The sequence below is a fragment of the Pinus tabuliformis genome, chromosome 9, assembly GCF_031772625.1.
Source record: "Pinus tabuliformis cultivar Carrire ecotype Pingquan chromosome 9, CPIR1, whole genome shotgun sequence".
Classification (NCBI taxonomy): domain Eukaryota; kingdom Viridiplantae; phylum Streptophyta; class Pinopsida; order Pinales; family Pinaceae; genus Pinus; species Pinus tabuliformis.
In genome coordinates this window covers 361,569,726-361,583,528 of record NC_142307.1, presented here as the reverse complement: position 1 = coordinate 361,583,528, position 13,803 = coordinate 361,569,726, and the positions used below count along the sequence as shown (strand labels likewise).

General features: G+C 38.0%; 1 protein-coding gene and 1 long non-coding RNA gene across 3 annotated transcripts; both read right to left on the bottom strand.

The window, feature by feature from the left end:
- Positions 1-1,277: 1,277 nt before the first annotated feature.
- Positions 1,278-2,711, bottom strand: LOC149148706 (auxin-induced protein 22B-like). Of its 2 annotated transcripts, none has more exons than XM_089440462.1 (3): positions 2,209-2,711; positions 1,802-2,067; positions 1,278-1,653 (listed from the first exon to the last, which is right to left on the bottom strand). In XM_089440462.1, exons 1-3 carry the CDS (start codon positions 2,694-2,696, stop codon positions 1,427-1,429), a joined length of 981 nt encoding a protein of 326 aa, XP_089296588.1. In that variant the 5' UTR covers positions 2,697-2,711; the 3' UTR covers positions 1,278-1,426. The 2 variants fall into 2 exon arrangements, with proteins under 2 accessions (XP_089296588.1, XP_089296587.1); XM_089440461.1 differs by having other exon boundaries at positions 1,412-1,665.
- Positions 2,712-8,735: 6,024 nt separating this feature from the next.
- Positions 8,736-12,618, bottom strand: LOC149148705 (uncharacterized). The gene is made up of 2 exons (XR_016263082.1): positions 12,294-12,618; positions 8,736-9,889 (listed from the first exon to the last, which is right to left on the bottom strand). It is a non-coding gene; the product is annotated as an uncharacterized LOC149148705 (long non-coding RNA).
- Positions 12,619-13,803: the final 1,185 nt, after the last annotated feature.

Here is a 13,803-nt window from a genome sequence, read left to right as displayed (position 1 = left end):
AGTATGCCCATTAGCTCTTGCCATAGTATATCGGCAGGGACTACTGCGACTCAGTTGCCCTTGTTTAATCAATATAAGAAACCACATGAGTGTCATGTTTATTGAGGTGGATATTGAAATAAAAGCATCATTATTATATTTTTCAAATGTTTGAAATATAATTTCATTTTACTTTCGATCACTAATTAAACAATATCGTCAACTTAATATTTAAATATTTTAATGATTTTTGCCATTACTTTTATGGCAAACTTTTGCTATTCAAACTGTATCATCATTTTTTATGCGAACCTTTTCCTATTCAAACTGTATCATAATTTTTTATGCCAAACTTTTCTTATTGAAAACCTTTTCCTATTCAAACTGTATCATCAATTTTTATGCCAAACTTTTCCTATTGAAATTGTATCATCATTTTTAATGCAAAATGCCGACCATGGTTAAAGCTAGACTCTATTGTTCCGTCATCGCTTCCCTCACCGTGATGGTTTCATCGCTTCCGTCATCCTCCCGTCGGCCGGCCGTAGGGTTCGATACTCGGTTCCGACTCTAGGGTTCGATACTCAGTTCCTATGTGGGTTAGCGTAAGCGGGATCATCGCATCTACCAAAGGGATGACAGAACTCTCGATCTGTAGTCCGATCCCTGTCTAAAAGTCGTGTATCCACTTAAAGTATGCCACGAAGGGATAAAGCCTACAAAACCTCGGCAAGTGCTATTTCATGGACTATAGCATTATAAATGCACTCTTAAGAGACCTTAAGTACAGTGTTGGGAAGCGGGTTCTGACATCGGCTTTGGCGGTCAGCGGTGTGCATCATTTCTCCGGCGAACGAATTCCGATTCCGTATGTATTCGCATTTGCCGTCCCATGTCATAGCACTTGCCTCTGCGGGATGACCATCACATGGCAAGGGCTAACCAGCCATATATTGTGCCATTAATGCCTTTGCCAGCTATGTATGGGCAGCACGTCAGGCAGGATGGCATAGGATGCATACATGACTCCGGCCGGCGACCTCGCGTTTCCGGTGACATACCCGGGACCCACCAACGAGGGCCCGTCCGCCCCGTCCCTCCGTTCCCGCTATCCACGTCAGCGCATGGGATCTATGTTCAAATGAAACTCTTCCCTCGCGCCCATTTCATTAAAATTGATTTTCGAACGCCGATGGCTCTGCAACCTGCTCTGCGCATCCGTTGCTAACAATCGCTGCATCCTGCTTCGCATGTCCTCTGCTACGTGCTCTACGACTGCTCTGCGATCACAGGTATTTCTCTGACTACATTTGACAAGTCTGCTATTTGTCTGCTGCGAAATCTGGCACATGAACTCTCTCAGAGAAAAGGAACATTGGGTTCATCTTCTTTCTTAGGGTTACTGTGAGATAAACTTGCTAGGGTTCCCCTCTTGATTCCAGCAGCATTAGGCAGTTGGATCACTGGGTCCTGTTTGCTTAGACGAAAAATTCTCACCTAGACGACGAGCATCTGAACTCTTCATTACTCGCAATCTCTTCACAGACTTCACAAACATGCTGAAAAAAATAAAAGCATTTTTCCATTCAGAAATCTGCCTGTAACGATGATAAAACAAGAGACTCGCCTGGTTATTATTATTTTCAGGTAAAGGATTTGCATCCGATGTTTGAGCTGCAAATAGAACTAGCGAAATATTCAGAATACTTCTATGTCTATTTCAAGCGAAAGATTCAGAAAACTTGTATGTTTATTTCAAGCGAAAGATTCAGAATACTTCTATCATAATTTCTGTGCAAGATTGAGAGATTAGGAAACAAACCATTTATGGCGACTCGGAACATTTCATCCAGAGCAGCAGTGAGCTTTTCGTAACTGTCATAGGCCTTCAAGTCAATTTTGCGGCCTATAGGCACGCCATCCACATTTACTTTGACGAACATGGTGTTGATTTTCTTTTCCCCTGGATCTGCTGCTGGAGGTGGAGGTGGAGGACGATTACAAGAGGGGGCCGCGGCTACTTTGGGTTGCGCAGCCAAATTCTTTCTGAAGCTCCAGATAGGAGGCCATCCTACCACCGGCGGTGCTCTGTAACAGCCAAAAAATTAAACGCACTCATGAAAAATGCATTCTACCCAAAATCTCAAAAGAAAAAACACAAAGAAATTGAAGGAAAGATAAATTAAAGACCAAAAATTTAAGAAAATAAAAACAATAAGTTGTACAGACCTGGAAGGGGTTACACTTTGGTTCGGAGCACGATCAGTCTCAGCTGGGGTTTGTATCTTTTCAGAGGCAGCAACAGGCGCCGGCGGTCTCTGGCTCTCCTGAGAAGCTTTAACTACAGATTGGGTATTTTGGGTGGATATAGCACCCTCCCCAAATCGATTGTTCGTTTTATCATCTGGAATCCCGCTGGGCGCTAAAGCCTTGGAATAGTGTTGCAAATTCTGCTTGCTTTTCTGCTCCCAAGTGAGCCAAGCGTTTGCAAGGCCATACTGCTGCGGAACAGCCCAAGGAAATATGAAATTCCTTGGCTGTAACTGATTCAACAACTTTGAGTCCGACTCTGGTAATCCAAACCCAAAATCACGCATCAAATTCACTCCCAGAGCATCAGAGAAACCTCGCTTTGCTCCTGAAGCAAACTTAGTAGAAAATCCATGACTCCTAATTCTTGTTGTGGCTGCCCTGGTTGAAGCTGTTGGTTCCAGCATGTGATAGTCGATGTTAATTTCAAGTATAAATGATAAATCAAACAGTAGTAAATGACATTTAATCAGGATTTTTCATGATGAGTGCAATCCTATGAGCAGATACTACCTGAAATTATTCAACAGCAGATCTCTTGGATCAGGAAGAATACCAGAGCTAACTGATGAGTTAAGGAGAATCCAAAACCATGGCTAACATCCAAAGTCAGGGAGACAAACACTCTTTAGACTGCATCACATTTCATGCAAAAATTAGTTAATCTACCGAAGGATAAACCAAACAAAATTAACCTGAAGAGCTGTCAAGCCAAATTGTGGTAGAGGACTCATCCTCTGACACTTGCTGATGCTGAGGATGTGCATCCTCTAAGTCTTATCACTGATATGGTATTTTCTGTTATGTTTCAAGGATGTGCATTCAGACTTGAGGTAGCATAACAATAATCAATTTCAATCAGGATATTTTGTCATGTTAAAGTATTCTAACATGAATCTATTTTGTTGTTGTCACTATGCAGTGCTTCTAAGCCCACGGAATGGTGGAAAAGTGGACACTATGCATTGAAGTATCATGCCGCCCCAATCCTGGTCCAGCATCTTTAAAAATTGTCCTTCACAATGGGGCAAAAAATCATGTGATTTATAGAATATGGAAAGTGCAGGGAAAGACAACCAATAACGAAGAATACTACATTACACTTGTTGCAGGTTTAAAAGAGGCAAAACACAATGGGGTGAATAACATAACAGTGTTGACAAACTCAGAATTAATCTGTAATCACATGGAAGGCATCTACAATGTTCACGCAGACAATTTGAGGCCCCTCTACAGAGAGGCAAAAATCTGGAGTGCTCGATTTAATTCTTTTTCGATAAAACACGTTGCGGAGATCCATAAAATCTCTACTCATCTAATGGTTGGAGCAATCTCAAGTGTAGATGTAGGTGCCAGAGATGATTCAGGATCATCGTTCATTCCACTGGCAAACATTGATCAGCATCAATATAGGTCTCGACTATGTGTATACACCATGGTTGTCATTTTTATTGGGATTCTCATACCGTGGTTCTTTCAGTAAAGTACTCGTGGATGTACTTTTTTTTGGTTTTGTAATATCATTCACCTTGGATGTCCAATCATGTTATAACTGAATTCATGTGTCCAATTATGTACATTATATTTGAGGTGAACTAATTATTCTTAACCTACTGGTGATTCTAAAGGCCATCCACAAGTTGGCAAATGTGTGGATCATTGCTTTCAGTGCATATGAATATGTGAATGTTTGATTGGTTTTAATTATGTCCATTTAATATTTTTCAAACTTGACTAGACTACTATTGGACATGGAATTATAACTCCTCAGCTTAATAATATGTATGCACAATCTTCTTCAAGCATCATTCATGATTGCCTATTAATACTTGGAGGGTACCAAAGGCTCATAGTTACCTTGTTATCTACACCTGTTAATTCCATCCACATACTTGTAGCTGCTCCATAAAACAACACAACTATCTGCACAAGCAATCTGATTTCCTTCATTTGAAGCATTTTTGTTGAGTAGGGTTTGCAACACACAAGCAATTCTAGGTAATAAATCCTTTCTTTTCCTTGCTTTCCATACTATATGCACTCACCACATATTTATTTCCTTCAACTTGTTGCTTGACACGAAGTTGGAATCCTTAACACCTACATATAAACTTAGAATGCTGATCACTTGGAACATGTAAGTATTAATTCTCTTTTTGTTTCTTTAAGGACAACTGTTTTATAGCCAGGTTCAAGCATGTTTGCAAACCTCTAGTCGTCTGATGATAACCATTCTTCGACATTTGGGTGAGACAACCGTCACAACTGAACTTTAGTAACATTCATGTTAGACCTCTTATTTCTTGTAGGTTAATCAACCTCCATGCATAATTACGCTACACTCTCAGTGCATGGATGCTCACATTATCATGGCATAGCATTAATGATCCACAACTTCGTTAGAATAAATTTCTGCAAGAATACATTTCATACATAGAGCAGAGCAGACGACTTAAAGGAAAAAAAGGATGAAAATAGTCAACTGAGAGACCACGTTCCTCTTGAATAATGTGCCAACGACCAGGAATCAACCAGAAAGTAGTTATGGAAAAACCATCTGCCATCTCAATCCTTTCCCTGTACTCATGTTGAAAAGAGATTGGTTGTGATGAACTCGACTTAAAATGGATCTTTAACAGTTTTGGAAAGACCCTCTGTCATCTCAATCCTTTTCCTGTTACACATGTTGAAAAAAGATGGTAAAATTGTTTTGTGATGAACTAGACTTCCTCAAAATCGATCTTAACATTTGTCTTTCCATAGTGCATGCACTCTTCATCTAGTTTATTACCATTTATGAATCACATAAATTTGGATGTTGTTTACACATTTTTCCATCAGCAAGAATGAGAGTCAACTTTAAGGTCACGAGCTTTGAAAATTTGTTAATTAAACTCTGAAATTTGTTAATGGTTAGTTCTTTCTCTAGACCGGCTTTAGACTGAAAAAATAAGCACCTCTTAAAGAAAATTATTCCACCAGCTCCACTGAATTGAGGTTGTCCCTGAGCAGCATCATCAAAAAAAATTCCTAAGCCATTGATTTATCAATTAGTTGCACAACAATCTATCTTGGGTAAAATATCTGGGGGGTTTGTTATCTTTCAACTGTTTGAAAAAACTAAGATTGTTCAGTCCTTGCTATGTAGATTGGATTATTAGCCATTCATGCCACCAAAGGCTGAGAATGACAAAGAATGACATAATGGGGTTTGGGTTCTTTTTGAGGCTGAGCTGCTTTAGCTGGGCTTTAATTTTTAGCTTCCTCACTTCTTTTGCATCATCAATCAGAAGCTCTTGCAATAATATTATTGATGTGCTGGATGGCATTGCCCAAGTAGCTAGAAGTTTTCTCCTTAATTCTGTTGGTATTAATCTTGTTTAGTTACATGCTTTGATAGGTAAGTGATACGAACAAAACTATTTTTCCTCTGTATTTCAAGCTAAAGCAAACTTTTGTTTAAAAACATACAAATGTACACGGCCTGTTGTAGTGGAACATGTGTAAATCCAATAACGACAATAAAGGCATATGTTATGTGCACTGAACAATTTTAGCTAATATATGTAATTATCTCTATATAAACGATCTTCTACACATATCACAATCGGTAATTTAGTTGAAGTATACGCATTCCTATCACCATGAATACAAAAGCAAATTGCTATAATAAGCATGAACAAATAAATAACAGAGACATCAATATTGCAGAGGGAGATATTTCTTGAACTCTCTGTATCCAGTACTCATAATAACATGATGATTAATAATGCAAACTTGATTTGTACAAAGTTGTATATGCCAGATTAGAATGCAAACACTAAGCAAAATCAGAAACAGAGATACACCCATGAAATGAAAGTCTGAACTGGCTAACATGTAAAGTCATTTGCCCAGCAATAGGCTAATAGCTGTATTTTAATTGCAAAGTAGACTGATATCAAAAAAATAAATCTACATAAAACAAGATAAAGTAATCCATAATATGAAAATGAAGGGTTACATATAACAATTCTTAGCAGTAAAAAATCAAAAACCATGCCCTTGGTTATTTAATCTCAGGCTCAACAAAAGAACAATAATCAATGCCACTTTCCAAAGTAAATTTTGAAAACTAATCCGAGCATACACAGCAATATAATCAGAGCATTGCTGGTGGTGATCCTGGCATCTATAACAGATCAGTACTTGGAGAAACATTTACATTTCATATCTTTGATGATAAGTGGACCTCTACCACTCGGGAAGGGACAGTTTACTGCCCCTGTTGTAGTAATATATGCACTGCACAATTTTACCATACAAGTATAGTAAAGGGGCAATTATACATTATCTGGGTTGTCTGTGCTTTTGGTGGTTTTTATTCAAAATTAATTCCAATTAAGTTTATCCTGCAACAATATGAACATTATGATTCTGATTGGTGATAATAACTTACATTACTGTTAGTGTGAATTCTCTCGAGAATTTTTCCTTTTGCTTTTGGCTAGAATATCTTAACCAGGAGTCTCAGTCACCTGCCCTCACATTCTGATCTCTCACTTATCTTCAGGGGCAGGATAACAACCCAAATGACCTTTCTTATTCTTTTGCTCTCTCGTTAACTTAAAGTATTGTTTCACAAAATAAAACTTAATGCCTGCTGTTGAGTTTTTAATCTCTTCAATTGCATGCCTCTTTTATCATATCCTGCCAAACCAAATCAGTTACCATGAACCTTTTATGTCTTCAAAACATGCTTAAAAATTTATGTCTTCAAAACATGCTTAAAAATTTGGATTTGTTTTCTCTTCATGGGACGAGCTTGTTTTTTCTTGATGGGACGATCTAGTGGTTGACACAATGGGATATATTATCCCCTTTATCCAGTTTCAAAATTTCAAATCCTCTTTTCAGTGGTTGGCACAATGGGATGTTATCCTCTCCACCCGATTTCAAATCACACAGGGGCATCTTTAGCTCCTTGTGATAAGGCTCAAAGAGTAGGCTCCCCCACTGTCGTGGAGTCTCAAATCTTGCTAAATCAAAAATTCCTGGTATATTTGGCTATTGAATATACCCTTGGCATTATAATGGCAATCCCTAGATTTGATCTTAGGCCTCACCTAGAAATTGTACTCACTTTTGAAAAATCATCATTTCAATTAAATCTGTAAATTAAGTGATTATTAATTTGCAGAAACTGGCCACTCAATTGAGAGGAAAACCAGTGTTACCGAAAATTGACAACAGATTGGTGCTGTTCATGTCTACCATTGAAACTGATCTCTGATTTAATGTGTATACCGTCATCTCAAACTGATGTTCCATTCAACAGTTTTCTTTAATGGAGCACACCCTCTTGAAATCTCCTCCAATGTGCTTCCAACAATTTGTTTTGAGAAACTGACTGATGCTTCTTCCTTTTGCGTTCCATTCAGTTATTTTAATTAGATGGGATTTATATTCCCTCCATACAACGAGAAATATTAGTACCCAGGGAATAACCAAATGTCACATATAGTGAAAATTGAAATGATTCATGAACAGGTGAGTTTTTCATCAACGTGAATCAGCGATTTACTGTGTGTCAGTTCAACTGAAATTCAGAACTTTAATCATGGTTCTTTTTGGATCTATGACAATTTTATATTCGACCATGTCCCAAGGGTTTTCAGGGTCTCTGGAAGAACCAATATGACATAAATGGTTAAACGAGCTGTGATAATCATGTCCATTGATGCACAACAATGGGAAGCCCGTTCACTTTGTATGCCTCTGAATGTTTCAAAGATCCCACTGTCCTCATTTCATATAGCATTGGGAAGCACAATTTCTTTGGTCATTCTGGAACCTTGCAAAAATTCTGTTACAGTGATTCAGACTTCCAATAGAATGTCAGAGTTGCCATAATACACTAGTTCTTATCACACCAATATGACACTGGTATCATTAAGTTGTTTCCTGCAACATCATATGCAGAGATGCATAGACTTTCTAGTCAACCAAGAGATTAATGATGCCAATCATTTTACAGTGCTGGATTGTAGTTTATATTGCTGATGGTTGTGCCTACCGAGAGTTTCATAGCATGAGGGTACTGTCAAGGAAGCATTATCTTCCTCAATAATTACAAAATTACTTCCTTATCAACAATTCCAGAGTTTATTAGGTTTTGTAATATATTGTCTGCCTTGACAGCTTCAAATGCTATATTTTAGACATTTCTGTGCCTCTCAATCTCCACCTGAATTATGGTGTGCTATCAATCCACACTTCTTTTAAGGCCTGAAAATATGGATGGAAAAAGAGGTTTGATATAGATTTGACGACAATGCTGACAGAATAGACTAGAAACAGTGCAGTACTCCTAGAAACTTGCTTGGAGAATCACAGGTCATCAGCAGCCAAAGTTCAGGAACAAGTGGGAATTGTGTATAATTAATGAAAACAAGAAAAACTCAGAATTTGAAATAATTAAGAGTTCATGAATTTTTCCCTTAATAATATTAACAGAACTGTTTCAATGGTCGCAAAAATGCAGAGCTTTTGATATTACAAAGACCAAGTTGGTTTGTGCCTGCAAAGGAACCACAAGCATAGTTAAACATACAAATAGAAGGAAACCAGTTTCAATGCCCTAACTAGCCAACAAATTTCACCAACCACTAAGAAGTTCAAGTTATTCAAAACTGTCCCAAGAGATTCACACATAATTATGTTCCCTGTCAACCTTTTAAATGCTCAATAAATCAAAGCTGGAGGGCCAAATCAGGCTGTGAATCAACCAGCATTCCAGAAGACTGCCTAACTGGAGACCTTGGAGACTGTTTTTCTACATTCAAATCTGGTGGAATCGAATTTGAAAATTCAGATGTCTGTTGAGAAGGCTGTTTTGAAGGTAAAGACTTCCATAGTTGTTTTTGAGATTGGGATGTATCAGCTCCCATTGGTATCTGCCTGCAATTAAAAGGACTCTGTGTGGTTGAATTCGGCAATTCTAACATCGAGTTTACACCTCCCTGAGAAGTGGCATGAGATGACAGATTCTGAGGATGCATCCAGCTCAGCTGTGAACGCATATACAGAGGCATGTCCATGGGTGCCTGCTGTTGAATAAATTGAGGAACACTACTAGAAATGCCTGATAGTTTTGTATCACCATATGGTTCCCTGGCCACACAATTGGAATTACCATCCAACCTTCTATCAAAACCAGTGCTGCCAGAAGTTGTCGTCTAGACACTTGAAACAGGTTGCACATGTTCAGCTGGTTTGGCAGATGCCCATTGCATAAGTCGGTTACTTCTGGAGACAATCTCAAGCAATTTTGACTGGGATACATTTGAGGTAAATTTTGCACCTGCCAGATTGACTTCACTGGATTTAGCAATTGATGAAGCTGATTTCAACTCACTCTGTTTGACTCCTTGCAAAGGCGTTTGAAAATTTATATTGTTGGCTGACTGTGAACTCATAGATAGAGGAACATGTAACCCAGTAGATTGAGACAGAGATACTAGTCCTGTAGATTGAGCAACTGTTGCAACTGTAGATTGAGCCAAGGTCTGTTGATCCTTGATCTCCTCACGCAATAACAAAGCACCAGGAGGAGCTTCAGCTGTAACAAAAAAGAAAAAAACACGTTGTTATGCAATCGCATACCCACCATGGCCTTATATAACAAAACGAGCCAATTATATATATATACTCTTTGTCAGCTCAAAATTTATAACCATATTGTGTATGTAATTGTGGTTATCCATATATCAGTTTAAGTTGAAGTAACCATTTTTCCTTTTTCTGTTACTAGTCTCATAATTCAAGAATGCTTACACAGCCTTGTGAATGATCCGCATTAAGTAGCCAGAACTTATTATTATTAAAAAATGTTAATGGAAACCTCTAATTTATTGCAGTGTAATAGAAAAGAGCATACAGTTTGTATATAGAAATTTATAAGCATACTGATGCACTTTTACTGTTCAGCTTTTACTGTGTATGTAATTGTGGTTATCCATATATCAGTTTAACTTGAAGTTTGTTTTATCATATGCAATTACAAGAATATAAGAAGTTAACAATGAATATGGGAGTGAATCCAATTAACATAAAGGCTATCAATATTCTCCTTCAAAACACATAAACAAAAATGCAGTCCTTGAGGAAAAAGTTGAAAATCCTAGGAATTGAACATGTACAAACAACAAAACTTTTACAAGTAGAAAAAGAAAAGGCGCAACTGCTAGAAGAGTTTATACGAAGAAACAATGAAATTGAATATCTGCAAGAGAAGATTTAGCATTTAGAACTATCTCAGAAGGCTCATGTCTGTGTTGCTTCCACTTCAAATGCCATATATACTTAGGATCTTGTAGAACAAATGTCCAAAGCATTATCAGATCTTAGATTATTTGAAATAGAATTGAGGAAACATGGGCACTCTAGTAGAGGCAAAAGTACAATTTAATATCAAAGAAAGGCATCTCAATTCATAAAATGAAAGAAACAAAAAACTGATACATGAAAAATAAGTCTCTCAAGAAGAAATCAATAAATTGAAGGCCAAATTGAAAGAAACTTCTCCCTGTTGGAAGCAAAGTGGAAAGTTTTGGAAGAAATCATACAGGTGATGCACTCAGTTTTGAAATATATTTGCATTGTGGAAGAACAAAAATATCTACTAGGAAAGTCATATACAGTCATCAAAATAATTAATAATGAGTTGGAAAACAAAGTCCTAACAACAAAATAAATGATAAAATATTTAAATGATAAAACTCCAAATGAGCTTAGGGCACTAGATGAAGTTGACAAAACATATTTCATAGTAGAAGTAAAAAAGGTTATCAAGAAAAACTTCTTTACATCTGTAATTGCATATGATTTTCCCTTCAATATAGCTGTTTGTTTTATGATATTTCTGGAGTTCCTGTATTAAACTGTTTACTGAGATTGTAGCTTGTTTCCAGGGATTTTGATCATGTTGATTTCACGCTGCACTCCATTTTTTACGCCTACGGGTGGTTCTTCGTATTGGAGGAACCATGAATAGACTTTGAAGCTCTCAATCAGCAAAGCTTCAAATATTTCCTGTCAAATCAAGGGTACAGTTCCTCATGTCAAAGGATTAGTGCCATTGCAAAATTCTGCAAATCCTTTGATATCATCAGCAAGACTGCCTGCAAGATGAATAGTAGAGATGAAAAGTCACATCCTTGTCCTATATAAATATTTGTAAAGCTTATTTTCTGTTGGAAAGTCCAGTATCCTCAACTAAACTAACCATTTTAAATCATCTATAGTTTAGATGATCTCTTTTTATCTGTCATGATTTGTTGTTTATGGTTAATTCAATAACCAATATCTTTTTCCTCCTCCATTGCGGATGCAAGTATCATTAAGGGCTAATAGTAGTATTGTCAAAGAACTGAGCTATTACTGTCAAAGAACTGAATTCTAAATTTACAATGGCAGGTATGGGAAGTGAAGCTTTGGAAAATCTCTGCCTCGTTTTCCTCACAAATAGATCCTTCCAATTTGCCTGAGAAATCCCTTATGGCAGTTTCAAGGGTAACATTCTTATCTGGTATGCCGGTTCCAGAATCTGCACAAGGGGCTACTGATCATTCACATAAGTTTATGTGAAACCAAAATTTTATCTATTAAGTAGATGCTTATCCTCACTTTCAAGTTGACAATCCAGAATTTCGTTACAGGCAGATTTCTGAATGGAAAAATGCTTTTATTTTTTTCAGCATGTTTGTGAAGTCTGTGAAGAGATTGCGAGTAATGAAGAGTTCAGATGCTCGTCGTCTAGGTGAGAATTTTTCGTCTAAGCAAACAGGACCCAGTGATCCAACTGCCTAATGCTGCTGGAATCAAGAGGGGAACCCTAGCAAGTTTATCTCACAGTAACCCTAAGAAAGAAGATGAACCCAATGTTCCTTTTCTCTGAGAGAGTTCATGTGCCAGATTTCGCAGCAGACAAATAGCAGACTTGTCAAATGTAGTCAGAGAAATACCTGTGATCGCAGAGCAGTCGTAGAGCACGTAGCAGAGGACATGCGAAGCAGGATGCAGCGGTTGTTAGCAGCGGTTGTTAGCAACGGATGCGCAGAGCAGGTTGCAGAGCCATCGGCGTTCGAAAATCAATTTTAATGAAATGGGCGCGAGGGAAGAGTTTCATTTGAACATAGATCCCGTGCGCTGACGTGGATAGCGGGAACGGAGGGACGGGGCGGGCGGGCCCTCGTTGGTGGGTCCCGGGTATGTCACCGGAAACGCGAGGTCGCCGGCCGGAGTCATGTATGCATCCTATGCCATCCTGCCTGACGTGCTGCCCATACATAGCTGGCAAGGGCATTAATGGCACAATATATGGCTGGTTAGCCACCATCACATAGCCATCCATGGAATGCACTCCAGCAAATTTGAAATTTGAAATCTATTTGGCGCTCTCCGTAAATAATCTGCTCTGATATTCAGGATGCGCTCAGCCATGTCAGTACAGAACTCATCCCCGCCTTTCACAACGCAGGCAGCACCAAAGCGGTCGCTCTTATTTGGGGCATCTCTATTTCCTTCTGTCAGTGGCGAATGCTTCATTCCGTGCTCTCTGGGACAGACATGGCCTCTGCATTCAAAGCCAATTCCGCCATGAAACCTCCGGCGCCAAAATACTCTCCATATTTGGAGATCTCATTCTTCCCCTGCCGCCAGAAATGAAAACGGAAGACCATCTGGAAGATGTTTCCGCTCTGGTGGAATGTGTCTTGCCGAAGCTAAATTTGGAGGACTGCACAGTTGAGATTGAGCGCATGCAGACAATGGAAGCTGAAGTTAGAGACCATTATCAAGTGCAGGCGGAAGCTTAGAGACCTGATGCAGTCAAATATTGAACAATTTCGCTAGCATCAATATTCAAGTACAGACCAGCTGGAACTATTCAATATTCGATGCAGGGGTTACCTACACTATATTAAATCCGGTTAATTTTCTGTCTCCAATTTGCATAGGTGTGTTGCGCATCTGGTAAAGAATGATCTCCTTTTTTAATTCAATCAAATACTTTTGTTTTTTAATACATAATATAGCTCTGATACGCCACACATGCTCTGCAACAATCTAAATGCATATCGAAATGAATTAATTTTGTATGAACGGATTTGATTTGTCACAGTTTTTTTCTTGCGTATCCAACGAATCCTTGTCTAATAATTATGTGCTTGGCAAGAAACAATGTCATAGTTTGAAGTATTGGTTTAATAGTTTGAAGTATTGGTTTAATACTTCATGTTATTGTATATTTAGGGAATTCTTTTGTAATAATAAAGCCAGAAACAATGTAGAGTTTGAAGTATTGGTTTAATACTTCCTGTTATTGTATATTTAGGGAATTCTTTTGTAATAATAAAGCCAGAAACAATGTAGAGTTTGAAGTATTGGTTTAATACTCCGTTTTATTGTATATTTAGTGAATTATTTTCTAACAATAACGTGTCCAGCAAGAAATAATAATACTTCTCTCGTTTG

Bases quoted from the DNA above. Each gene is read 5' to 3' on its own strand.
- LOC149148706 (XM_089440461.1), bottom strand. From the start codon at position 2,696: ATGCTGGAACCAACAGCTTCAACCAGGGCAGCCACAACAAGAATTAGG. The intron at 2,068-2,208 runs GTCTGTACAACT...TGGCTGTTACAG, and splicing joins CAAAGTGTAACCCCTTCCAG to AGCACCGCCGGTGGTAGGAT. The intron at 1,666-1,801 runs GTTTGTTTCCTA...ATATTTCGCTAG, and splicing joins GTTCCGAGTCGCCATAAATG to TTCTATTTGCAGCTCAAACA.